General features: G+C 47.0%; 1 protein-coding gene across 1 annotated transcript; it reads left to right on the forward strand.

The window, feature by feature from the left end:
* Window positions 1–26930, forward strand: dusp4 (dual specificity phosphatase 4). The gene is made up of 4 exons (XM_038804498.1): window positions 1–542; window positions 10969–11105; window positions 19264–19483; window positions 23974–26930. Exons 1-4 carry the CDS (start codon window positions 182–184, stop codon window positions 24357–24359), a joined length of 1104 nt encoding a protein of 367 aa, XP_038660426.1. The 5' UTR covers window positions 1–181; the 3' UTR covers window positions 24360–26930.
* Window positions 26931–27550: the final 620 nt, after the last annotated feature.

Raw genomic sequence — 27550 nt, forward strand, 5'->3', positions numbered from 1 at the left:
ACATGGTTGTGCTCCATTGATAAGATGTGTGTATAAACAGGAGGGAGTGTCCAGATAGTGCCGGGCTGTCAGTGTAGGGCTGCAGAGCGGCACAGGACTGCCCTGTGTGTGAGTGAAGCCGGGAGTGAGGAGGGAGCTGGGAGCTGGGGCCGGCTGGAGGCTGCGGGCGCTCCCGCTCAGGATGGAGGTGTCGGATGCCGAGTGCAGTCAGGTGAAGCGGCTGGTGAGGCAGGACGGCCGCAAGTGCCTCCTGCTGGACTGCCGCTCCTTCCTGGCGTACAGTGCGTGTCACATCAGCGGCTCCCTCAATGTCCGCTGCAACACCATCGTGAAGCGCAGGGCCAAAGGGTCAGTCAGCCTGCAGCACATCATCCCGGCCGAGGAGCCCCGCAGCCGCCTCCAGGAGGGCTTCTACTCGGCCCTCGTCCTGTACGACGAGAGGAGCCAGCGCTTTGAGCTGGTGAGACAGGACAGCACCGTTAACACGGTGCTCACTGCACTGCTGGGAGCCACCTACCCAACTCAGATCTACTTCCTCAAGGGTAAGGGCACCGTCCAGTCCCCCCCCCCCCCCCCCCCCCCCCCATTCAGTCACCTGCAACTGGACAACTTTCACCATTCACCTCGCTTTGTCTTATTTCAATAGGGGGAGAGTTCACCATTCGCCTGGGTTTGAAGCAGGAAGCTGGCCTGAGATTGTACAATACTCCGTTAAATCCCGGTTTAAAAGCCTCCCACTCCCAGCTGTGATATGTAACATTGCAATTTGATACGTTGCCATTATCCCGTTTGCTATTAGTGTGGGATTGACATCTATAATGTTGGGTTATAAGAGATAACTGGTCCTGATCAATAACCCGGAATATTAATCATTAGCGCTATAATGTGGTTATTGTTCACTCGCAGCTGTATTTTTCACAATGTGTTGGTTTCAGTAATGACAGATAATGGTTATTTTTTTCTGGTAACAATATTCAATGTTAATGGGATTGGGAATGGTAACATTTACTGGTGACATGTGTAACATTCTGGAGAACCTCTTCACGTTGATAACTGCTACATTTTTCTTTGAAGTCTGCCCTCGCTCTTCAGATATTTCTCTGGTGAGCCAATGTTTTAGTTGTGTTTTTAGTTGGTTGGAGTAAGGTTGTTTGGCTGTCAAGAACTGCGAGGTTTTCTTGCGCGATCAGAGACGAGGGGAAATCGTTTCCTTTTCCATGTGGTTGGAGGGAATGGGGAATTAAACACTGATGGAGATGGGGGGGGGGGGGGATGTTTCACATCCAGAGTGTCCTGTAGGCCGGGCCCTGGCTTATCACTGAAATGACATCCTTGTCTAGGGGATCCAGCTGGGAAGGTGCCAGATGTGGATGTTCTAAGAGGATGGATGCGGTACATTGGGACTTGCTGCAGTGCCTGAGCGGAAGGTGGCAGATGTACATAGGGCGGTGCTCACTGTTGGCCGCCTTGTTCCCTGGGGGGGAGGGGGTTGCAATTATCTTCATTCACTATTCCCCCCCCCCCTCCCCCCTCTCCTCCATTGCAGTCTGGGCTCTGCCTAGTGGTATTTCCAATGTGTCTCAACACCGAGCGCGAAAATACACGAAACAAATCAATTATCATGAAAGGTACCACAAAGTGACCGGGAACTGGGTTAGCCTGGGTTCTGGCTGCAAGCTGCTCTGCTTTAATCCATACTTACCTCTTAACTGAATGTTTAATATCCCAGAGGTATTTCCATGAACCCCTGCTGCCGCCCCCCCCCCCCCCCCCCCCCCCGTGCACTAAAAGTTACAGCTATTTGCAACCAAATGGTTGTCAGAAAGCAAGCAGTGACATGATGCTATTAACTAACCACATGGTTTGAATGTACCTTCTGGTCAGCGCTCTCTATGGGTTTTTTTCAAACTGAACTTTGTAACAGTGGCGTTAGGTTTAATCTCAATTCTATTTGGGTGCTGACAGTTCAGTTGTTTGCAATCCTGGATCGGTATCCCTGGATTCAGAGGGCGAGTTTGCATTTGTGTGTACGTCTGTGTCTTCTCTCCAGTGTGCAGATTGGGACTGGCGCGTTCACTTTTCATCTGTCCATGTGTAAAATGCGTTTGGAAAGCTACAGGCTGTCCTGAGTGGCAATCAATCCTGGTGACAGGTCGGCAGAGGCGGGCAGATTGGTGTTTGTGTATTGGCAGTCGCTTCACTTCATTTATTGTAATCAGGCCCCGAATACTGCGAAACGAGATGAAAGACAATTCCCAGAACAGAAACAGACCAATGAGTCCACCTCTTTTTAATACCCCGACCAACTCTCCACTCACTCTAAGTGCTTCTACCGTCTGTCCTCCTGTCCTCCCCCCTCTGCATCCATCAAGCCTTCCTTAAATACATCCATGCGATCTGTAGCTAGTGGCCCATGGTTCCACATTCTCAATTCTCTTGCTTGTGTGGAGGGCAGAGAATATAGAATGCTAACGGTGCAGAAGGAGGCCATTCCACCCATCAAGTCTGCACCCAAGATCACCCTCCTCCTAACCTCAACTAACCTGCACATGTTTGCACATTAAGGGGCAATTTAGCACGGTCTGTCCACCTAGCCCACACATCTTTGGACTGTGGGAGGAAACCGAAGAAAACCCAAGTAGAAACTGGGAGAAAGTGTAAAGTCCACAAGTGCAGAATGAACCTGGGACCCTGGCGCTGTGAGGCAGCAGTGTTAACCCGGTTCCCTGGCGCTGTGAGGCAGCAGTGTTAACCCGGTTCCCTGGCGCTGTGAGGCAGCAGTGTTAACCCGGTTCCCTGGCGCTGTGAGGCAGCAGTGTTAACCCCTGTTCCCTGGCGCTGTGAGGCAGCAGTGTAACCCGGTTCCCTGGCACTGTGAGGCAGCAGTGTTAACCCCTTTCCCTGGCGCTGTGAGGCAGCAGTGTTAACCCGGTTCCCTGGCGCTGTGAGGCAGCAGTGTTAACCCGGTTCCCTGGCGCTGTGAGGCAGCAGTGTTAACCCGGTTCCCTGGCGCTGTGAGGCAGCAGTGTTAACCCGGTTCCCTGGCGCTGTGAGGCAGCAGTGTTAACCCGGTTCCCTGGCGCTGTGAGGCAGCAGTGTTAACCCGGTTCCCTGGCGCTGTGAGGCAGCAGTGTTAACCCGGTTCCCTGGCGCTGTGAGGCAGCAGTGTTAACCCGGTTCCCTGGCGCTGTGAGGCAGCAGTGTTAACCCGGTTCCCTGGCGCTGTGAGGCAGCAGTGTTAACCGGTTCCCTGGCGCTGTGAGGCAGCAGTGTTAACCCGGTTCCCTGGCGCTGTGAGGCAGCAGTGTTAACCCGGTTCCCTGGCGCTGTGAGGCAGCAGTGTTAACCCGGTTCCCTGGCGCTGTGAGGCAGCAGTGTTAACCCGGTTCCCTGGCGCTGTGAGGCAGCAGTGTTAACCCGGTTCCCTGGCGCTGTGAGGCAGCAGTGTTAACCCGGTTCCCTGGCGCTGTGAGGCAGCAGTGTTAACCCGGTTCCCTGGCGCTGTGAGGCAGCAGTGTTAACCCGGTTCCCTGGCGCTGTGAGGCAGCAGTGTTAACCCTTCCCTGGCGCTGTGAGGCAGCAGTGTTAACCCTTCCCTGGCGCTGTGAGGCAGCAGTGTTAACCCGGTTCCCTGGCGCTGTGAGGCAGCAGTGTTAACCCGGTTCCCTGGCGCTGTGAGGCAGCAGTGCTAACCCGGTTCCCTGGCGCTGTGAGGCAGCAGTGTTAACCCGGTTCCCTGGCGCTGTGAGGCAGCAGTGCTAACCATGATACCAGGACTTTCTTTTATGTGGCACTTTTTATGCGCAAAGCACTTTACAGTGAATTAAGTTTTTTTTTAGAAGTGTGGTCATTGTTATAGGGAAGTCTTGTGGTTCATAGATACAAAGAAGATAGGAGCAGGAGGAGGCCTTTTGGCCCTTCGAGCCTGCTCCGCCATTTATCACGATCATGGCTGATCATTCAACTCAATAGCCTAATCCTGCTTTCTCCCCATAACCTTTGATCACATTCGCACCAAGTGCTATATCCAACCGCCTCTTGAATATATTGGAAGAGTATAGTGAGTAGTGTTGTTACTTCTGGAACAGAAATTCTGGTTTCAAGCCTCACTTCAGGACTTCATAATCATGGGCGGGTGTGTTCATGGCGTGGACAAAAGATGATCATCAGCCTGTAAATCATTCCAATATGCCTGATGCATAAGACAGTAAGAGTGGGAGAGTTTCCTGGTCAGCCATACTGCAGAAGTAAGAAGTCTTACAACATAGAACATAGAACATAGAACAGTACCGCACAGAACAGGCCCTTTGGCCCTCGATGTTGTGCCGAGCCATGATCACCCTACTCAAACCCACGTATCCACCCTATACCCGTAACCCAACAACTCCCCCCCTTAACCTTACTATTAGGACACTACGGGCAATTTAGCATAGCCAATCCACCTAACCCGCACATCTTTGGACTGTGGGAGGAAACCGGAGCACCCGGAGGAAACCCACGCACACACGGGGAGGACGTGCAGACTCCACACAGACTGTGACCCAGCCGGGAATCGAACCTGGGACCCTGGAGCTGTGAAGCATTTATGCTAACCACCATGCTACCGTGCTGCCCCCATACCTGGTTAAAGACCAACAGGTTTGTTTCAAACACAAGCTTTCGGAGCGCAGCCCGGTAGCATTGTGGATAGCACAATTGCTTCACAGCTCCAGGGTCCCAGGTTCGATTCCGGCTTGGGTCACTGTCTGTGCAGAGTCTGCACATCCTCCCCGTGTGTGCGTGGGTTTCCTCCGGGTGCTCCGGTTTCCTCCCACAGTCCAAAGATGTGCAGGTTAGGTGGATTGGCTATGATAAATTGCCCTTAGTGTTGGGTGGGGTTACTGGGTTATGGGGATAGGGTGGAGGTGTTGACCTTGGTAGGGTGCTCTTCCCAAGAGCCGGCGCAGACTCGATGGGCCGAATGGCCTCCTTCTGCACTGTAAATTCTATAACATCTATACAGCAAGGCCCCACAAAACAAACTGTGATTCAATGAGAAAACCTGAACAGGGGAATTGTGTGTCGTTGATGGAATCCACACCATTTTCCTTCCATGGCAGACTGCACTGCCCCATTTCTCTCTCTGCATTTCAGTATTATAATACTTTACACTCAGCTGTTGCAGAAAGTCTACCCTATTTTGTATTAAACAAGGCTTTAACACAGATTTTAACACAACAGCCTTTCATCCCACCCTATTTCTTTCCCTGCCAGCCGTCTGAATTTTTTCTTATCTATCCACCCCTGAGTTAGGAAGAGTCACAACTTCTGCTTTCCTCAGGATCTTTACATTATAATTGTAGAACACAATTTTAAGTCTTGTAAATTATTTTTTAATGAAGTTCTTCCAATTTTATGCATTGACTTTTCACAGTAACTTCATTGCAGTGTTAATGCAAGCCTACTTGTGACAATAAAGATTATTATATGAGCAGTCTAATATCTCGGGAAGATCTACACAGAACACATGCCAGGCCTGGCCCCCAGCCGTATGATGCTCCTGAGGACCGCTGCCAAGCCACAATCCTCCACCTGCCATTTTGCGTGCAGCTTCCTTAGTTTGCCAACCTGAAAATGACCCATTTATCCCTTCTCTCTGCCAATTCTTTATGCATGCTGATATGTTATCCCCTACACCATGGGCAATTTATCATAGCCAATCCACCTAACCTGCACATCTTTGGACTGTGGGAGGAAACCGGAGCACCCGGAGGAAACCCACGCACACACGGGGAGGATGTGCAGACTCTGCACAGACAGTGACCCAAGCCGGAATCGAACCTGGGACCCTGGAGCTGTGAAGCAATTGTGCTATCCACAATGCTACCGTGCTGCACTCCGAAAGCTTGTGTTTGAAACAAACCTGTTGGACTTTAACCTGGTATCGGGGCAGCACGGTAGCATGGTGGTTAGCATAAATGCTTCACAGCTCCAGGGTCCCAGGTTCGATTCCCGGCTGGGTCACTGTCTGTGTGGAGTCTGCACGTCCTCCCCCTGTGTGCGTGGGTTTCCTCCGGGTGCTCCGGTTTCCTCCCACAGTCCAAAGATGTGCGGGTTAGGTTGATTGGCCATGCTAAATTGCCCGTCCTGTGTTTGATATTTGAATGGGATTGACATCTATAATATTCGGCTAATAGATAACTGAGGGTGATTATCAATATCTCGGAATATTAATAATTAGCATCCATAATATGGTTAGCCTGGGAAATGAGTTCATACAGGACAATTTCTTAGAGTACATTCTGGAGCCAACCAGGTAGGAGGCTATTCTAATCTTGGTAATGAGACAATAACCTCATGGTAATGAGATCATAAGAAGATAGAACTTCCATGTTTAATTTGAAGGGGTGAAGAGTGGATCTTAAACCTGAATAAAGGTCATTATAAGGGAATGAAAGCAGGGGTAGCTGAAGAAAACTGGGAAACTAGGTTTAAAGGTAGGACAGTAGAGATGCAATGGCAGACCTTTGAGGAGATATTTAAAAACTCTCAGCAAAGATTGAGAAGGATGCAAAACCCGTGTTGAATAAAGAAGTTAAGGGTTGTATTAAATTGAAAGTAAAAATCGGCAAAGATTAGCGGTAGGTTAGAAGGTTGGTCAGATTTTGAGAACCAGACTAAAAACATGATCAAAAGGGGGAAAGTTGAGTACGAGAGAAAACTAATAGTAATCTAAAAACAAGTTTTAAAATAGGAGAGTAACTCAAACTAGTGTTTGTCTTCTGGTAAGTGAATCTGGGAAGTTCAGTATGGAGAACAAGTAAGTGGCAGAGGTGTTGAACAGGTATTTTGTGTCTTCATTGTAGAAGACTTGGGAAACTTAAGCTGGTAAATCAAAAGGTGAATCACTAGGGAAAAGGTGCTGGGAAAACTATTGGACCGAGAGGCTCTGGCAAGTCTGGCAAGCCAACTGGCCTGCATCCTAAGGTCTTAAAATAAGTGATTGCAGAAACAGTAGAGGTATTGGTTATAATCTCCCAAAATGCCTTTGATTCTGGAAGAGTCCCAGTTGATTGGAAAATAGCAAATATATTCAAGAAAGGAGGGAACCAGAAAGCAGGAAGCCACAGGCCAGTTAGCCCCAGGAAGGATGTGGAAGCTTTGGAAAAGGTGCAAAGGAGATTTACCAGGATGTTGCCTGGAATGGAGAGTAGGTCATACGAGGAAAGATTGAGGGTGCTAGGCCTTTTCTCATTAGAACGGAGAAGGATGAGGGGCGACTTGATAGAGGTTTATAAGATGATCAGGGGAATAGATAGAGTAGACAGTCAGAGACTTTTTCCCCGGGTGGAACACACCATTACAAGGGGACATAAATTTAAGATAAATGGTGGAAGATATAGAGGGGATGTCAGAGGTAGGTTCTTTACCCAGAGAGTAGTGGGGGCATGGAATGCACTGCCTGTGGTAGTAGTTGAGTCGGAAAATTTATGGACCTTCAAGCGGCTATTGGATAGGTACTTGGATTAGGGTAGAATAAGGGAGTGTAGGTTAACTTCTTAAGGGCAGCACGGTAGCATTGTGGATAGCACAATTGCTTCACAGTTCCAGGGTCCCAAGTTCGATTTCGACTTGGGTCACTGTCTGTGTGGAGTCTGCACATCCTCCCCGTGACTGCGTGGGTTTCCTCCGGGTACTCCGGTTTCCTCCCACAGTCCAAAGATGTGCAGGTTGGGTGGATTGGCCATGACAAATTGTCCAAAATTCTATGATTAACCTAGGACAAAGGTTCGGCGCAACATCGTGGGCCGAAGGGCCTGTTCTGTGCTGTATTTCTCTATACCTCTATACTTCTGTCATGGGGAAATTGCTAGAATCCATTATTAAGGAGGTTGCAGCAGGATACTTAGAACATCATAATATAATCAGGCAGAGTCAACATGACTATGTGACAGAGAAATCAGGTTTAACTAATTTATTAGAATTTTTTCAGCAGCATACAAGGTAGATAAAAGGGAACTTGTAGATGTGGTGTACTTAGATTTCCAAAAGGCATGTGATAAGATACCACATCGAAGGTTAACATGGTGTAGGGGATAACATATCAGCATGGATAAAGAATTGGCAGAGAGAAGGGATAAATGGGTCATTTTCAGGTTGGCAAACTAAGGAAGCTGTACGCAAAATGGCAGGTGGAGGATTGTGGCTTGGCAGCGGTCCTCAGGAGCATCATACGGCTGGGGGCCAGGCCTGGGCATGTGTTCTATGTAGATCTTCCCGAGATATTAGACTGCTCATATAATAATCTTTATTGTCACAAGTAGGCTTGCATTAACACTGCAATGAAGTTACTGTGAAAAGCCCCTAGTCGCCACACTCCAGCGCCTGTTCGGTTACACAGAGGGAGAATTCAGAATGTCCAATTCACCTAACAAGCACGTCTTTCGGGGCTTGTGGGAGGAAACTGGAGCACCCGGAGGAAACCCACGCAGACACTGCGAGAACGTACAGACTCCGCACAGACAGTGACCCAAGCCGGGAATCGAACCTGGGACACCATAGAACATAGAACATAGAACAGTACAGCACAGAACAGGCCCTTCGGCCCTCAATGTTGTGCCGAGCCATGATCACCCTACTCAAACCCACGTATCCACCCTATACCCGTAACCCAACAACCCCCCCTAACCTTACTTTTATTAGGACACTACGGGCAATTTAGCATGTCCAATCCACCTAACCCGCACATCTTTGGACTGTGGGAGGAAACCGGAGCACCCGGAGGAAACCCACGCACACAGGGGGAGGACGTGCAGACTCCACACAGACAGTGACCCATCCGGGAATTGAACCTGGGACCCTGGAGCTGTGAAGCATTTATGCTAACCACCATGCTACCCTGCTGCCCTAAAGTGCTGTGAAGCAACAGTGCTAACCACTGTGCTACCGTGTCGCCTCAAAAGTCAATGTCAGGAGTGGGATTCGAACCCACACCTCCAGCGGAGACTGCAACCTGAACGCAGTGCCTTAGACCGCTCGGCCATCATTTACGTGTGCAAAGGCTCAATACCTGTTGCAGACGGGCACCAATACCAATATAGTGGTGCTTGTATATCTTTAGCAGTGCAAGGGTCTGAACATCGTGGGCCGAAGGGCCTGTACTGCGCTGTATCGTTCTATGTTCTATGTTCTATCAGCAAAATAGATACAACAAGGATCAATTTCGATCCCACCGCATTTGAGGATTCCTCGCTCTAATTTTATCACTTTTCTAACTCCGATATGGCTTGCACCGCTCGAGTCTCCTGACTTGCATTTAAATCCTGCTCTTGTAGCTTTTCTATTTCTGTCCATTTTATTTCAGATAAAAAGTTACCCGTGATGAGCAGATTCCCTTTCTGAGAAGCCCTCTTAATCTGGTCAAGCAATTTCACATTGATTTAGTAAAATTTGGAGTGCCTCCATATTAATTTCCTACGCTTCCTGTCGCTGATTCCATGGATATTGACTCTGAAAGCTTCCCCCTTGAGGATATATTTGGCCTTTGACAAATAGTCAGCTTTTCCCAGACCCCTCTCCCAACTTGTTCAATCCACTCTACATTCTGTGCACTCTGCCACACTATAGCAAGTTTCAGTCAAGCTTGGATATCAGGTCCCAATATCTGGATATGCACTCCCAGCTTGGGAAATACACACCTCCTTTTATGTTCATGGTTTAATTCTGCTCTTAGATATTGAGGCTTCTTGCACCTCAAGTGACAAATGAATTTTAGTGTAGATAAATGCAAGGCAATGCCTATCAAGTCAGCATGTGCATAATGAAGGGCATTTATCAATAAAGTGGGTTTATTAATCATTCACTGAATGTTTCGGACAATGTGAAGCTGTTATCAATAATGCTAATTAACTACAAGGATGTGCCTTGAAGCATTTGAATTTCAGTTGAAACCAGTTTTTCTAATCTTTTATGGATCACTGATTAATTAGGCCAGGTTTTTTTTTAAATGGATGCAGTTTTTCGAACAATTTATGCCCAATTACATTGATATATTGCAGGGTTCTGAGGGAAAAATTGAGATGATTTTGCGATTCCTGGTTGCGAGAGGAAATTCACAGAACTGTATTTGTTTGTGCAGGAGCCTTATGCAGGCTTGATCTGGGTCTGAACATATGCTGAGACAACAGTGATGTTGATGGAAACAGTCCATAGAAACTCTTACCCACGGAGTCTACTTGGTTTGGTCTGTGAAAACTGAGCCAGGACACATGGCCTCAAACCAGACCCAGGACATAGATCCTGAGAAAATTAAATGCTTCTTTAAGAGACGGTGGGAGTGAAGTTGATCGTCTGAAGTAGCACAGGAATGGCCAAAACCAACTGAACAGCCCATTTTGAACCCAATAGGGAAAAATAAAATTGTGATTCGCTATTGCTCATTTTATCTTGCTGCCAAAGATCAATTTCAATTTCCTGGGTTGTTGGGACAGATTGCTTTGTGCCAGCAAGTCAGATGGAGGTGTGCAAGTGGAGAGATACCCTAATGAATATCAAGCACTTATGCAGAACTTGCCCTGAAGTGATAGGTGAGATGCAGCTCATGATCTATAGGAATGCACAAGGCCTATAGATGAATTAAATTTCATGGGTCAAATAACTATTTCTTCCACATTGTTCAAGGACTTGGGTATTGAAATTGGCTTTGCTGGATATTAGCAAAAAATGACAACTGTTCAGATGTTTTCTGTCTTGTCTGATTTCCGTTTGCACTGAATTCAAAGGAATAGAACATTGGGTGGGGTGAAAAAGGGCTTCTACCACACATTTGGCGCTAAAGGTCGAGATATATCTCACTCACTTATGTTTTTGGCATTGTAATGAGCACTGTTACCAGATTCCTCAGGCCTGTAAAATACATAGGCTTCAGAAAAGCAACTAGCTGTGTGTGATAATCCAATGCTTCTTTACAATGCTTCTTTACTGTTGCAGGAGGATACGAGAGGTTTTCTTTAGAGTATCCTGAGTTTTGCGTTAAGGCAAAAAGTCCATCGAGAATTTTGTCACCATCCAACGTCGAGTCACCCGGAACAAGTTTGAGTACCTGTGGGACTCCACTCCATGACCAGGTAACCTTAGTCTCTCTGTACCCATCGACTTTCACTTCATTCCTTTTTCCTTCCAATTTGCAATATTAAAATAGAGGTGGATTTACTGTGAGTCATCAAATCACAAAATCACTACAGTGCTGAAGGAGGCCTTTCGGCCCATCGAGTCTTACCGACTCTTTGAAAGAGCACTCTACCCTCCATCCACCCCACCCCTCGCCGTAACGCATAACTTAGCTTGCACATCCCTGGCCACTAAGGGGCAATTTGGCATGGCCAATCCACCTAACCCGCGCATCTTTAGACTGTGGGAGGAAACCGGAGCAACTGGAGGAAACCCACGCGCACACGGGGATAACGTGCAGACTTCACAGACAGTCACCAAAGGCTGGAATTGAACCTGGGACGCTGGCACTGTGAGGCAGCAGTGCTGACTACTGTGCACCCGTGCCCCTCCATATACTGACTAGCTTATTAATAGCTTGAAATAAAAACAGAAAATGCTGGAAATCTCAGCAGTTCCGGCAGCAACTGTGGAGCGAGAACCATGATTCGGGCCTGTGAACATTCGGCAGAACGTTCTATTATCCAGCTGGTGATTTTTGCCTCTAACTGGGAAAGAGAAATTGCCATTACATAGCGCCTTTTACAACGTCAGGGCATCCTAGAGTTCTTCACAGCCAATTAAATACCACTGCATTGTGGTCACTGCTGTGATGTGCAGAAACGCAGCAGTCAAAAATATGCACAGCAAGATTCCACAAGACGCAGCTTGTAGCAACCTGACAGTCTGCTTTTCGTGATGGTTGGTTGAGGGATGGATATTGGCCAGGACACCAGGAACAACTCCCCCCTGTTCCTGCTAAGGGGAGCTTTAAAGTCAACCTGAGAGAGTAGAGAGAACCTTGATTAACCATCAGTACGTGGAAGGTACCTTCAACAGTGCAGCACCTGAGTGTCCATCTAGATAATGGGCAGAATCTTCCACTCTGGGTAATGTGAGATAACCAATGTTCAGCTTCCAGGCTGCACAGCTGACTTTCCTTGCCAGATAATCCTGAACTTTGTAGAAAAGAATCTGCAGGCGTGGTCCAGGAGATCACTCTCTAGCGGAGTGGGGCCAGAAACCGCAGCAACTGGAAATCCAGCGGTAAGGGCATCTGATCTCAGTACCCTTTCTCCTCACCCCCACTTCCCACAACAAGCACGTGGGGACACCACCCATCTCCCCCCCCCCCCACCCCACCCACAAGAGGAACCCACACCCATTCTTCCCAATGATGCTCTCCAGGGGGGCCTCCCTGTACTGCCCATGATGCCAGGGGGCAATGTCCGGGTACCACCTCCCCATTGGGGCTCTGCTTACCTGTCCACCTCTAGGTGGGCTCGCTTCGCCTGGTTCTCATTTTTGAAAAACAATTGTAAACCTTGCCAACGCGATGTCATATTTTTGCTGGGGGGGGGGAGGGGGGGGGGAGGGGGTGACGATATCACCGGGGAGCCCGCTAATTATATTGAAATGAGTGTTCCTTGCATCCTGTTTGCGCGCACGGCGAGCATGGGTGCAAAATCGCAGCAAATGAAATGTATTCAGTCTCTGGAGTGACTTGCACCCACAAACTTAATGTCAGGAACGAGAGTGCTGTCTCTGAGCCTGAGCCTAGCTTATTAACAGTGAAATAAAAACAGAAAATGCTGGAACTCTCTGCTGGGTCCCTAGGTGTAAAAGCATTCCAGTACATTATGTAGAAAAGATGACCAAAGTTATTCTTTCCTACCGATTAATGTCTTCTGTAGAAGTAGTAATATGTAAATGTGAACAGAGACTTTGGCAAAATGATAATGAGCAAATGGCTGTCGCTCAATCCTGTGTAGTGGTGCTCCCGGGAGCAACAGTGTTCAAATATATTTTTTCATTTGAGCTCTGATTTCTGATGTTGTTATAACCTGCCTGCTTACCATTGGTTGGGGACTAATGACAATCCTACAACCCTTAGGGAGTATGAGTTTCCCCAATGAGGGGGGCGGAGAAATCATTAGCAGACTCCCTGCATAACTGGAGCTGGCCAGTTTGGAACCGGCTAGAGGAGAGTGAGCAGCAAGGGAGGTTGCTGCTGCTGTTGATATATATGTTATTGTAAATAAATGTTATTTCTTTCTATCCTTCAACTCGTGCTGGATTCTTTGTGGCCCCCATAAAAGATGTAAAGAATGTACAAGCAGTCCAGTGGAAGTCAATCACCAACTGACGTCTTATCAAATATAGAACTCTGAGCAAGGGACGTCACTGGCCAGATTTGATCAATAACGCACAGGTCCTTCTTTTTTTGAAGTATTAGTTGCGCTTCCCTGTTTTGCATTACACGATAGAGGATCTGGATTATTTGCTGCAGTCTCCCCTCCCGCTGTGAGATCTGATCTTGTTGATCTTCCCGGAGTAAGTTACTAAGCTGCGATGGAAGGAACATCTGATAGAGTCAAGGCTGAGGCAAAGCCATTCCCATTTACAAGAAAGCCGAGTTACTGGAACTGAACAAGGTTTCTAAGAGTCTAGAGGGTCCAGGAATGAAGAGAACTGTAATGAACTCCAATTGGCTTTATTGGTTGTCCAATTGGAGTATGAGCTCCCTCAATGATAGCTCATTGAGGGGGCCCATATAATCACCTGTGTAGGCTTTGTGAGCCAGTCTTAAGTTGACTTGACTGCTAGCAGCACTGTTTGTAGCTGCTCCTGTAATATTGTTATTGTAAATAAATATTGGTGTGGTGATGGAACTCCTGCCTCCCGTGGATTACTACAGTGGCGACGAGGTAAACTACGAATTTTGCGGAGACCAGCTGCCGCAATCGGAGGGTAAGCCTTGCCATTTTAAAAATGCCGTTTTTTGGGAGGTTAGAGGCATTTGACCCGGCTATTGAGAACTGGTCCCAGTATGTGGAGAGAATATGTTACTTCTTCCGGGCAAATGATATACTGACGGACGAAAGGAGATGGCTTATCCTGCTGTCGGCGTGCGGATCCTCCGCTTTCGCCATTATACGTAGTCTGATTTATCCCGATGCGCCGGACACGAAAACTTTCCAAGAAGTAACGGAATTGGTGAAAGAGCACCACGACCCAAAACCACCCCTCATTTTGCGTAGGTACAGATTCTACACAGCAAAGCGGGAAAACAGGGAGTCAGTCACGAATTTCTTGACCCGCCTGAGAAGGCTGGCGGAAAAATGTGAGTTCGGCCCGACGCTAAATGAAATGCTTCGGGACCGGTTAGTGTGTGGTATAAACGACCTCACAATACAGAAACGCCTGTTGGCGGAAATGGAGCTAGACTGCAGGCAGGCGTTACAGCTCGCACTGTCCCTAGAAAAGGCAGCAAGTGGGGCGCAGGAACTACAGGGCACGCCAATGGAGGTAGATACCTGTGAGAGGGACTACCACAACGGGTCCTGCTACCAGATAGCTGCTCTCAGGAAAAGCCTGAGGAATAGAGGGAAAAAGGAAAACCCCAGAACTGCCCCCAAGTCTGCCAGGACTAACTGGAGACAGAGGGAAGTACCGGCTGAGGCTCCCCCAACAGAGAAGGACCGTTTCTGGCACCAGACAGAGTGGGGTAACAACGACAGAAACCCTAGAAGGAGGTGGCAAAAGAGGAGCAGGTGGGGACGCAGGGAAGTACACAACCTAGACGCCCCATCCTCCTCCGAAGGGGAACAATTATATAATATTACAACGAAGAAAGCAGAACCCATTAGGATTACCCCACAGGTGAACGGGCGGCTGACAATAATGGAAATAGACACGGGTGCGGCCGTATCAGTAATGGGAGTGGCAGCATTTAGAAAAATCAAAGATGGACTCCAGCCACTAACCCTAACAAAAACATCGACGAAACTTAAAACCTACACGGGGGAACCCCTGGAAGTTCTAGGCACGACTCATGTACCTGTGGAATATGAGAAACAATTGCTCAGATTACCGTTGACGATAGTAGAGGGCTCCGGACCGAGCTTAATTGGACGGAACTGGCTGAAAGACCTAAAATTAGATTGGATGAAAATTTTCCAGAGTGGAAATGGGCAGTTGAGTGGAGTACTCCAAAAATACCCGGAGATCTTCCAGGAAGGTTTGGGGGAAATCATAGGCGCCAAAGCAACTTTGCACATGGACCCAGAAGCCCTTCCAAAATTTTGTAAGGCCAGGCCGGTACCTTTTGCATTAAGGAAGAAAGTAGATGACGAAATAGAAAGGTTACGGCGCGACGGCATTATCAGACCAGTACAGTTCTCGGAATGGGCAGCGCCGGTGGTACCAATTTTGAAGCCAGACGGCTCAATACGTCTCTGTGGAGATTTCAAACAGACAGTAAACAAATACGCACTGCTGGACAAATACCCAATCCCGAAAATAGACGACCTATATGCCAAATTAGCAGGTGGGCTTTTGTTCACGAAACTAGACATGAGCCACGCCTACCTGCAGTTAAAACTGGACAAGGGCTCCCAGAAGTTCGCTACAATCAACACCCTGATCGCTACGATCAACACCCTGAAGGGCCTTTTTCGTTATACTAGGCTACCTTTTGGAGTGTCATCAGCCTGCACTATATTCCAGCGTACGATGGAAAATATTCTGCAGGGACTACCCCAGGTGGCAATTTATTTGGACGATGTCTTAATCACGGGTAGGACAAACAGGGAACACTTAAGGAACCTGGAGGAAGTGCTCAGGCGTTTCGCAAAGGCAGGCGTACAGCTAAAAAGGGAAAAATGTGTTTTTCTGGCCCTACAAATGATGTGCCTGGGATATAAAGTAGACGAGTCAGGCTTACATCCATTATAAGACAGAGTAAGGGCAATAAAAGAAGCCCCAGCTCCCACCACGGTCCAGGAGTTACGATCATTTCTAGGGTTGGTAACCTATTATGGAAATTTTTTTGAAAATAGGGCATCCATCCTAGAACCCCTCCACCAGCTACTAAAAAAGGGGCAAGAATGGAAATGGTCCACCCGCCAAAACCGAGCATTTAGGGACATTAAGGAACAGCTGTCATCCGAAAATGTCCTAGAGCATTATGACCCAAGGAAGGAGTTGGTGGTCACTTGTGATGCATCCCCCTACGGGGTAGGAGCCGTCTTAGCCCATAGAGGAAGGAATGGGGAAGAACGGCCAATAGCCTATGCTTCGAGGACCTTGGCGATGGCTGAGAGGAATTACTCCCAAATCGAGAAGGAAGGACTGGCGGTGATATTCGCAGTAAAAAAATTTCACCAGTATCTGTACGGGTGGAAATTCACCATAGTGACGGACCATAAGCCGTTATTAGGGTTATTAAAAGAGAAAAGTCAATACCCCCGATTGCATCAGCTAGAATCCAACGCTGGGCATTGCTACTGGCGGCATATAGATACGTTCTGGAGCACAGACCGGGAACGCGAGTAGCACATGCAGATGCTTTGAGCAGACTTCCCCTCCCGGACACCCCACCGCTAATACCAAAAGTAGAGGAGACAGTAATGACTCTAAATTTTTGGGACACCCTACCAGTAGACGCACAACATATTCGGTTGTGGACGCAAAAAGACCCAGTTTTAGCCAAGATGAAGCATTTACTGCTAACAGGGGAACTGGAAAGACCAGTGGAGCCCCAGATGCACCCATACTGGAGCAGAAGGGACCAAATAACCGTAGAAGACGGTATCCTATTATGGGGAGCCCGGGTAATTGTCCCAGCTCAGGGCCATCAGGCAATCTTAACTGAGTTACATCACGGACACCCAGGGGTGTCTAAAATGAAGATGCTAGCTCGAAGCTATGTTTGGTGGCCAGGATTGGACACAGACATAGCAGCCTTGGTACGTCGGTGCCAGGAGTGCCAACAGGGGCAAAGAGTGCCACCAGCGGCGCCATTGCACCCGTGGGAATGGCCAGGCAGACCGTGAACCCGCCTGCATATTGACCACGCCGGCCCTTTCATGGGTTCAATGTTTTTGGTGATAGTGGACGCCCACTCCAAATGGTTGGACGTCCACCGGGTAAACGCGGCAAGCACAGCATCGACAATTGAAAAGCTCAGGGCCTCGTTTGCAACACATGGACTTCCGGAGGTATTGGTGTCGGACAACGGAACGGCATTCACAAGTGAGGAATTTGGAAAATTCCTGAAGGAAAGCGGAGTCCGTCACATCAAAACGGCCCCTTACCATCCAGCGACCAGCAGCCTGGCAGAGAGAGCGGTCCAGACACTTAAAGCGGGACTCAAGAAGCAGCCGGTGGCGTCAATGGACACAAAGCTCTCCCACTGGCTGTTTGATTACAGGACCAAACCACATTCCACAACGGGCATACCGCCAGCTGAACTCTTAATGGGAAGGCGGCTGCGAACGAGGCTGAGTCTCCTTTTCCCAAATTTAACGAGGAAAGTGGAGAAACAACAGGAGGCCCAACGCAGGGGGCATGATAATAGTCAGCAGCAGAGACAATTCCAGGTGGGGGCACCGGTTTGGGTCAAGAATTATGGGAATGGACCAACGTGGGTCAAAGGCACGATAGAGTCCCAAACAGGGCCCATATCCTATGAGGTTTCAATAGGAGGTAAGGTGCTGAAGAAACACCTAGACCAAATAAGGGCAGCGGAACCACACCTGGAGGCAGGCGAAGCAGGACCGCCTCAAGCTGGGATAGCCCAGACGGTAAGATACCCACACCACAGCCCCGAGCAATTTCTCCAGACCCCGTCATCCAGTCATCAGAGTCGGAGATGGACACACTCGACGAGGCCGCCGCGACACCTCTCCCCGAGGAGGAGGAAGAACAACTTCCAAGGAGGTCGTCAAGGAATAGACGGGCACTTATAAGGTACACCCCGCCCACTTCGGAGAACGACCCGGCGGACGACACAGAGGTGACAGACCCAGACATGAGGAGCAGGAAGAAGCTCAGAGGAATGCCAGCTGGCAGGAATTCCTCGGACCTTGGGGGGGAGGGGTGTAATGAACTCCAATTGGCTTTATTGGTTGTCCAATTGGAGTATGAGCTCCCTCAATGATAGCTCATTGAGGGGGCCCATATAATCACCTGTGTAGGCTTTGTGAGCCAGTCTTAAGTTGACTGGATTGCTAGCAGCACTGTTTGTAGCTGCTCCTGTAATATCGTTATTGTAAATAAATATTGGTGTGGTGACGGAACTCCTGCCTCCCGTGGATTACTACAAGAACATTAGAACATAGGAAGAGGTCATTCAGGCCCAGAGGCTTGATTCAGTTTGATTCCGGGTGATCTGTACCTCCATTCCATTTATCTACCTTTGCTACTTATTCCTTGACGGTTGTAACCAACCAAATTTGTCAGTCTCTGTCTTGAAAGTTTCAGTTAACCCAGCACCCAGTGTTTGGGGGGAATGAGTGTTCAAGGTGAGGCTGTTTAGAGATGGTCTAAGCCATGGAGTGTAATAGCAACACTGTCGTTCTAATGGTAGGGCCTTGGATTGTGACAGAAGAACATTTGATGATGACGGATCACATAACATGGGCAGCACGGTAGCACAGTGGTTAGCACTGTGGCTTCACAGCGCCAGGGTCCCAGGTTTGATTCCCTGCTGGGTCACTGTCTGCGGAGTCTGCATGTTCTCCCAGTGTCTGCGTGGGTTGCCTCCGGGTGCTCCGGTTTCCTCCCACAGTCCAAAGACGTGCAGGTTAGGGGGACTGGCCATGATAAATTGCCCTTTGTGACCAAAAAGGTCAGGAGGGGTTATTGTGTTACAGGGATAGGGTGGAAGTGAGGGCTTAACTGGGTCGGTGCAGACTCGATGGGCCGAATGGCCTCCTTCGGCACTATGTTCTACGTACTATGTCGATGTACTAACAGAAAATATTCTGTTTTATCACCTCATTAACTGGGCTTGTTTGAAAACCAATGATTATGAAGTTAGGGCAACCTGGATCTTTCTTTGTTATCCCTGGATCCAGTGCTGCCTCACAATCCGGTGATGTTCGCTGGGTTTTATATTAGTATTATCTGTTGTGATAAGATGTGGTAACATTGGGAGCATTGCCTGTTGGGAGTGCATAACCAGGAACTGAGGCCCACAGCAGAAAGTATAGAGGCAGTGTTTTTGCCACCACTGCAGACATTGTTGTGGCAGCTACTGTGCTATATACTGATTCATGTATTTGATTATAGGGAGGCCCAGTGGAAATTCTCCCTTTTCTCTATCTTGGAAGTGCGTATCATGCATCAAAAAAGGACACACTCGATGCCATGGGGATTACAGCTCTTCTGAATGTCTCCTCCAATTGTCCGAACCACTTTGAGGATCATTATCAATATAAATGTATTCCAGTGGAGGACAATCAGAAAACGGACATCAGTTTCTGGTTCATAGAAGCAATAGAGTACATTGGTAAGACATATCCATAATTCCATATTCCTCATTGTTTGTTGCCAGGTTTCTTAGCATTTTGTCCATCTGATTTCAATTTAATAGTTGGTGATTGATGTTTTTGGGGGGATTATTTCTGTTTGTTCCTCTGCTAATATAAATGGAAGGTGTCACTTTTAAACATTCCCGAATCAGACCTTTGGCACGCCAGCTGCATCTATCTGGAAAGTTGAATGAAAATCACTTGGAGCACACTGTCCTCCCCGCCCAAATATATCAACAGTCACTCCCAGTAGATGAACAACTGAGTCACGGGCAGTCATTTGTGAAAAGCAGCTACTATGACTCAATCGTTCAAAGAATTCCTCCAGGGGTGGCTTTTCCTGTCTCTGATGTTCCATTTCTATTTCAAAATAGGGCTGAGTGGGACTAAAATCAGGAGGGACACGGGAGCATTGACTTGCTGAATTTCAGGATATGCTAATTGAGGATCAACTGATGTAGTTTTGACTACACATCCATCGTCATGCATTCACCCAAACACACACACACACCCACTCACACATATACATACATCCACCCACACATATACATACATCCACCCACCCTCACACACATCCATCCACTCACATACCCACCCACCCCCACACTCAGCACAAACCCAACCCCCACACACCCCCTAACTGAACTCATCTTCATTTCCACTCTTATCACAGATGTAGTCCCTTACATTCTCCCCCCCGAACACACACATGACAATCCCCTTTAACAAGTAAGTAAAATGTGAAGTTTCTCTATCAATTTCTGTTCTGTGCAGGTCTCATTTTTTTACCCTGTTTGTTAGTTGGTCTGCAGTCCATACCCGTTTGATGACATTTTCATCACTTCTGGCAGATTTCTGGCAGTTCCTGGCTCCATCCACCAATAAAATGGGCAGTATAAGTTGGGTGGTGACCATTTTAGACAGTTGTTTTAATTGTCAGTTAAGGGGATCCTAAGCTACAGTCAGAAATGCTGGGTTCCAGTTTTGGCATCTTTTATGCCAGTCATGTGTGGGCTTTGAGGCATAAAAGCTTCCACGTTTTCCCTTGCGGTAGGTATTGGAGCGACTCCAAAATGGTGCTTCCACCAATTGAAACTCCTGCATATCCTCCCCCTCAAGCTGCTGCCCTTCAAATTCCGAAACCCCAACTTTTTCACACCCAACAGGCTGTCAAACTGCCCTTGATCCTTTGGGAATGGCACAGCATGCACGCTGCTCACCACCCATCTGATGTGCACCCCTATCCAAAAACATGTCCCTATTAACCCAGTTTCTACGTGACGTGGGTGGCAAGGGGTAAAGTTTGAGGCACTCTCCGAATTGAGGAGATTGCGTAATTTAAACCAATGCTATATATCCTGCGATCACACAATTGGTCACAATAATTATTCTGTGATGCATTTAAATCTTGGGAATTTACTTCTTACCGCCAATGAATGTAAAGCACCTTGAGGGGATTAGGAGTGAATAGGGTCAACCCCTTGCACAATATGTTGGACAAAAGCAAGCCCCTTGATTGTGAGGTTCTGGTTTCATTTAAATCAGGCACACAAGCTGCAGAGTGCAGAGCGAGCGACTAGATTGAGACCTCGTGATTGGTCGAGGGCGGTGGCTAGAAAGGTGAGCTGGAGAAGGTGGGCGAGGGCAGTCCCCACGTGGCAAGAGCCCAGATCAATTTTATGAGCCTTGGGGGACATTAATTTTAACATTTGTAATGGGCATCTTTGGTCACATTGTCCATGCGCTTTGCACGCCCATTGTTAATGCCCTTATAAGAAGGAACCAGTCACGTTGCCAAACGATCAGTTTTAAGACAAGTGACTGAAAGGCTAGGCCAAAGAGACACTCAAAGTAGAGACACAGAGAGGCTATTTCAGAACTTGCAGCCTGGGCAGCTGAGGTTACAGAGGTTGAGGCTATGGAGGGATGTTTTTTTTAAAAAGTATTTTTATTAAGGTTTTGCAGACTTTTTCATAATAAAACAGGAGTAACAATAATAACAAAACAAACTAGAGTGAACATTAACATAGTGCAAAAAGAGAATATACAATAACAATTAAATAGACGTTACCCCACGCGACTCAGTCTTCTCACACCATCCCAATGAAGCACCCCCCCCTCCCCCCCTACGGATTGCTGCTGCTGCTGACATTTTAATTTTCCCCGAGAAAAGTCGACGAACGGCTGCCACCTCCGAGAGAACCCTAGCGTAGACCCTCTTAAGGCAAACTTTATTTTCTCGAGGCTGAAAAACCCAGCCATGTCGGTAACCCAAGTCCCTACACTCGGGGGCTTCGAGTCCCTCCACATTAATAAAATCCGTCTCCGGTCTACCAGGAGGCAAAGGCCAAGATGTCGGCCTCTTTCGCCCCCTGAACTCCCGGTTCTTCTGAAACTCCAAAGATCGCTATCTCTGGACTCGGCACCACCCGTGTGTTAAGCACCTTGGACATTGCCCTCGTGAACCCTTGCCAGAACACTCTAAGCTCCGGGCATGCCCAAAACATGTGGACATGGTTTGCAGGGCTGCCCTTGCACCTCATACAACTGTCTTCTACCCTAAAAAACTTGCTCATTCTTATGGAGGGATTTATAGTCTTTTCAAATTGAGGTATTGCCAGACTGGGAGCCAGTGAGCTAGGGTGACGACTGAATGGGACTTAGTTTGGCTAAGAGTTTTAGATGAACTCGAGATTACAGAGGATGCGGAATGGGAGAGCAACATTATAATAGTTGAGTCCAGATGTAGCAAAGGTATGGGTGAGAGTTCCAGTCGCAGGTGAGCTGAGGCAGTGGTAGAAACTGGCAATAACATGCAGGTGGAATTGGGCATTCTTGGTGATGGAAGGATGTGGGTCAGATGCTGAGCTTGAGGTTAACTAGGATGCCACCATATTGGCCAGGGAGGATGAGAGAGTGATGAGTTTGTGGAGGGACCCAAGGCAATGGCTTTGGCTTTTGCAGTATCCTAGATTGATTTGAATTTAAATCCAAACATGCCCCTGGCCGTGTTTTGCAGCAGCTCTTTTATTTACTTCTAGGTTTTCAAATTGTCCTTTCCTATCCAAACTGCATCGTTGGTGTTGTGATATTTCAACTGAAAACTAGTCACCTACTTTCTCCTTTCGGAAGGAGCAATTGTGCTGATCCGTCTCTTTTTTTAAATGTCTGCCAAAAAAAGGTTTGAATTGTGAAACATGAATTTGAAGCAGAAAGCTACAGGAACTGAAACAGACCATTCAGCCCCTTGTTGCCTGCTCTGTCATTCAATTAACTCAAAGGTGATCTGAATCCCAACTCCATTTTATTCCTACCCCCAATCATCTCTTCCATGCCTCCAGGCATATAGAGCACATACTCCTGGGACAGGTTGCTAGCCTGTCGCCACCCTGGCCAGCAGGTCCTGGAGGTGGGTCCTGAACCCAGAGCTGCTGCCTCATGGGCAGGCACACTGTATCCACTGTGCCACCCTTTACCCAACAAAGTTACAGACCTTTGTGAAAACAGAAACTTCCTTAGGTAAACCTTTAGTTCTATGTTTAAGTAATTTATACGCAAGGTTCAGAAGTTGCTCCCACATAGTTTAAAACTACGAAAGTTAACTGCTGTGTGTGATACTCCTGGTTTATAGATAATCATTAACATCAGTTCTTACAATTTCCCCCATTAGGCTAACCTGTAGCTTGTCCTTTATTATTTTTTGGATAATTGGAATTGTGTACACCCCACATCCTGGTTATTTGTTGTCTATTGCAGTAACCACGGAGATCCCAAAATATCTTCCAGACCAACTAATTTCCGTTCGCAGCTCCCCAAGAGTCCTGGATGTAACCCATCTGTCCCGAGCAGCTTATCAACCTTTAATCCATCAATGATTCTGCAATACACAAACTTGGAAATAAAAATGACCAAACGAGGGAAGGTTCCTTGCAGCATGTCAATATTGTGACTGCAATATAACGATTGTGTCATTTTCGCACCATCCACTGCATAGTTTGAGGCCACAGGCAGAGCTGTTAGGGTTTGAGGTTTGTTAGGGTCGGGACTGCAGATCTGGTCAACTAACAAACAGGGGAAAAAATGAGACCTGTACAGAACAGAAATTAATAGAGAAACTTCACATTTTACTTACTTTTTAAAGGGGATTGTAATGTGTGTGTTCGGGGGGAGAATGTAAGGGATTACATCTGTGATAAGAGTGGAAATGAAGGTGAGTTCAGTTAGGGTGTGTGTGAGGGTTGGGTTTCTGCTGGGTGTGGGGGTGGATGTATATGTGTGTGGGTGGGTGGATGTGTTTGTGTGAATGATTGATGGATGTGTGTGGGTGGGTGGATGTATGTATATGTGTGGATGGATGTGTTTGGGTGAATGATTGATGATGGATGTGTGTGGGTGGGTGGATGATTCAGACTCTCACCACTGTTTATTTTAAATCTTCTCTTCCTTACCGTTTGCTGTTCTTTTTCAGATTCTGTCAAAAAGGTTGATGGTCGAATACTAGTTCATTGCCAAGCTGGCATCTCACGATCCGCCACCATCTGTCTTGCCTATTTAATGATGACTAAACGCGTACGGCTGGAGGAGGCCTTTGATTTTGTCAAGCAGAGACGGAGCATCATCTCTCCCAACTTCAGCTTCATGGGACAGCTGTTGCAGTTCGAAACACAGATTTTGGCGCCTTCACGCTCTGTAAAAGCTGCCAGTCCGTCAGGGACCCTCGGGGAGCAGAGCAAATCTTCATCGACCCCAACATCGCAGTTTGTCTTCAGCTTCCCCGTGTCGGTGGGTGTTCATTCAACACCAAATGGCCTCAGTTACTTACCCAACCCCATCACAACATCACCAACTTACTAATGGATGGCCGTTTCTCAAACAAGCGCCCATAACGTGTGTCCAATAGAGCATCCCGTCAAGTAGTTTGTTAAACAGTCTGAACCTCTTATTTTATAGAGATTGAAGAAGGTTGGCATTCAGTTTTGACAATTAACCTGGAAGAAAATTGGCTACTTTTACACCTCATTTCTTAAGTGTCAAGACTAGACACTTTTTTTGCAATAAGTCATTTTTGAATAAACATGAAGCTTTTTTTAACTTTCTAATTAAATTGGCCTCAGTATTTATATTACAATCTTCCTTCTCTTATGGATAGAATGCCAACGTGGGTCCCCCATGTTAAATGTCCTGTAGGCACCAAGTTGATATCTCTGCAGGTGTGTGTAATTCACACATGGACTTTCTCCTGGTGTCTCCATCGATGTCAGAATCTAAAGCGGACAAAATGAACACGAGAGTAACGCTCAAAAGAGAGTGACCTGCTATGTAACACTCAGTTCCCTGGCGCCAGGCCAACTAGTCCAGCATTCCAATCTCCCTGCCATGTGCCTGGCTAGTTGGACCACTGAGTGGGACATTCAGGAAATCTCCATTGCTCTCTCTCTCTCTTTTTCCTGCATCTTAACTTGGGACTTTTACCAAATATTTTACCCAAAGAAGAATTTGGGACCTGTGTTTTCAGTTTTCTAAACGGGGAGGGGTGAGTGGGGAGGAAAGTCTGAACTAATCCTGTGCTCTTTGGAGGAGCTGGGCTGCTTCCTTGTCATTTGATTAGACCTCACATCCAAGTGCGAAATACCAGCAGACACTCGCAAGCCAGCTGAAAGATGAAATCGAGTTGGTTGAGGACGTTGCCCAGAGTGAAGCCAGTTGCCATTTGTAGGTTACCGTGACATGACCCATTCACCGGTAGGGTGACATGTCAGGGGCCAGCACATAACCACGTCAGAGAAACACCTAAAATGCAAAAACAACATGGAGTTGAGAGCACAACTTTTTTTTTTAAATGGTGTGATTCAGGAGTACGACTATTGCACTGTGTAACCGTAATAAAGACAGCCTGGACAATGAATGACTGACCTTCAATCTCCCAACACTGTGCTTCGCTATTACTATTTCATTCTGTGCTGACCACAGATGTTTTTATTAAAACCGTAATTCACTTTCAATTGAACTCTCGACCAGCAACAATTGACCCCGGCGCTTTATTGAAACTTTCAGGTGGTGGAATGGTTTGAAGATCAATACTGAACCTAATCTCCACTAAATGATCCTATAGACAGATTCTTTGACCCGCAGCATTTTTTAACATCTTTGAAAACCCCTTAATAAAGTCAGTTGTTACTGCAGACAGTGCAGTCTGGCTGGTACAGGATCCTTTAAAAAGCACAAACTTGCTTGGCCTTATAGTTTTGACTTCAGTCCACCAGGGGCAGTGTTGTGGTTATTTTTATTTGAGTGTGCAATATTGACATTTTGACGAGTGGTCAGACATTCGGGAGGCCTGAGGGTCTCGGGTCAACACATTCAAAATTTGATTTTTTTTTTATCCCTCTTGGCAATATAATTTCCCAGAGTTTGATGGGGAAAGTAACGGTGAGTTTAATGTGCTCATCATTATTGATGCAGTGATGTCGAGCGAGACAGCGACACGAGTTGCTGGACCATTTGTGCCATTCTGTCATCAGTCCCTAAACCATCGAGAGCTCACCCTTGACCTCCGTGTGGGCATTCAGGAATTGTTGGATTTGTGCTGGAAATATGAGTTAAACATCGAAAGTTAGGGATTCTATTTCACAACAAAAAGTTACCGATAATGATGTGATTTATAGGTCCTGATGATAACCTAACCTTGGAGACCCAGAAAGGGAATTCTTGAAACCGCAGAAACTCATTCCTTCAGGTAGTAAATTGTTCTTAGAGATTTTCAATTTTCTTTGCACCTTTCTTGCTCCTTTTGTTTTATTTCTTTTATTTCTCTCTCAGCCAACCATCCGTTGCCTCTCTTTATTTCTTGTGTTTCAGTTCACCCTCTTCCCTTTGCTGTCGGCTGTTCCGTTTATCACTTTTTATCCTTAAAAGCCATCCCGTTGTTCACTAAGGCCCCAGGTGACCTTTTGACTGATTTCACTTCACTTGCAGGCTGCAAATTGTGAGGGAATTCTGAGCTAATAAGAATCAAGAGTTTTCTGAAACATTGATGAGATTGGCTAAACATTGGTTTGGAGCCTCCCCTGAATGGAGGTCAGGGCACAGAATTGATGTTCTACTGCTGCCCAGTCTGTTGCCCACACAATGAGGTGTCTCAGTGATTCAGAGCATTATAAAAATACCCTCAATGCAACATACCCGGGTGAACGTTTTGATATTTGCACATGTTTTGTCCAATCTATTTATGATTAAGGAGCAGTAAATGTCTTGCTTGAGGAAAAAATGTACAACAAGCAGCATATGAATGTGTTGCGGTATTTTATACTTTATATATAATTCATTTCATTTGTCACTCTAAAGGTCGGAACCACTTTCTGATTTATTTATTGCTCAAGCAGTTGTTTGTAAAATAAGAAATAAAGTGAGACATTTTCAACTTTCGTTGGCTGCCGTAGGGTGCGTTAATACTTTTTTTTCTCACTGCTTTTTCAACAATATGGTCAAATTCAAATCGATCACTGTCAGACACTGCAGGGGCTGTTCATTGGTGCCCGGGAGCTCGAGGGCACTATCTGTTTGCTGGAGCATAGACTTGACTTGCAAAGTGCTTTTCACCACCAGCAGATGTCTCAAAGCGCTTTACAGCCAATGAAGGGCTTTTAGTGTAATCAATGTTGTAATGTAGGAAGTGTGGAGGCCAATTTGTGCACAGCAACAAATGTGATAATGGCCGTACGATCCTTTTTCCTTTGTAATGTCGATTGAGGGATAAATGCTGGTTAGATACTGGGGATAATTTCTCTTGCTTTTCAAAATAGCGCTGTGCTTTCCTACATCTACCTGAGCAGATACTCAGGGCCTCAATTTGACATCGCATCTGAAAGACAACACCTGTGACAATGCAGCACTCCCTCAGTACTGCACTGGAGTGTCAGCCTTCATGCTTGTGCTCAAGCCCTTGAGTGGGGCTTGAACCATTGTTGGATTACAGTAAATTTACCGCTGCACGGATGATTTGACTGACCTGAGGCAAAAGTATTTGATAACTAACTGGCACCGAA

This window comes from Scyliorhinus canicula, chromosome 8 (genome assembly GCF_902713615.1).
Source record: "Scyliorhinus canicula chromosome 8, sScyCan1.1, whole genome shotgun sequence".
Taxonomy (NCBI): domain Eukaryota; kingdom Metazoa; phylum Chordata; class Chondrichthyes; order Carcharhiniformes; family Scyliorhinidae; genus Scyliorhinus; species Scyliorhinus canicula.

What these genes read in the sequence shown, in the direction of transcription:
- dusp4 (XM_038804498.1), top strand. Translation starts at nt 182, where the DNA reads ATGGAGGTGTCGGATGCCGAGTGCAGTCAGGTGAAGCGGCTGGTGAGG. An exon ending in TCAGATCTACTTCCTCAAGG is followed by an intron (nt 543 to 10,968) that starts GTAAGGGCACCG and finishes TTACTGTTGCAG; the next exon opens with GAGGATACGAGAGGTTTTCT. An exon ending in AGAAGCAATAGAGTACATTG is followed by an intron (nt 19,484 to 23,973) that starts GTAAGACATATC and finishes GTTCTTTTTCAG; the next exon opens with ATTCTGTCAAAAAGGTTGAT.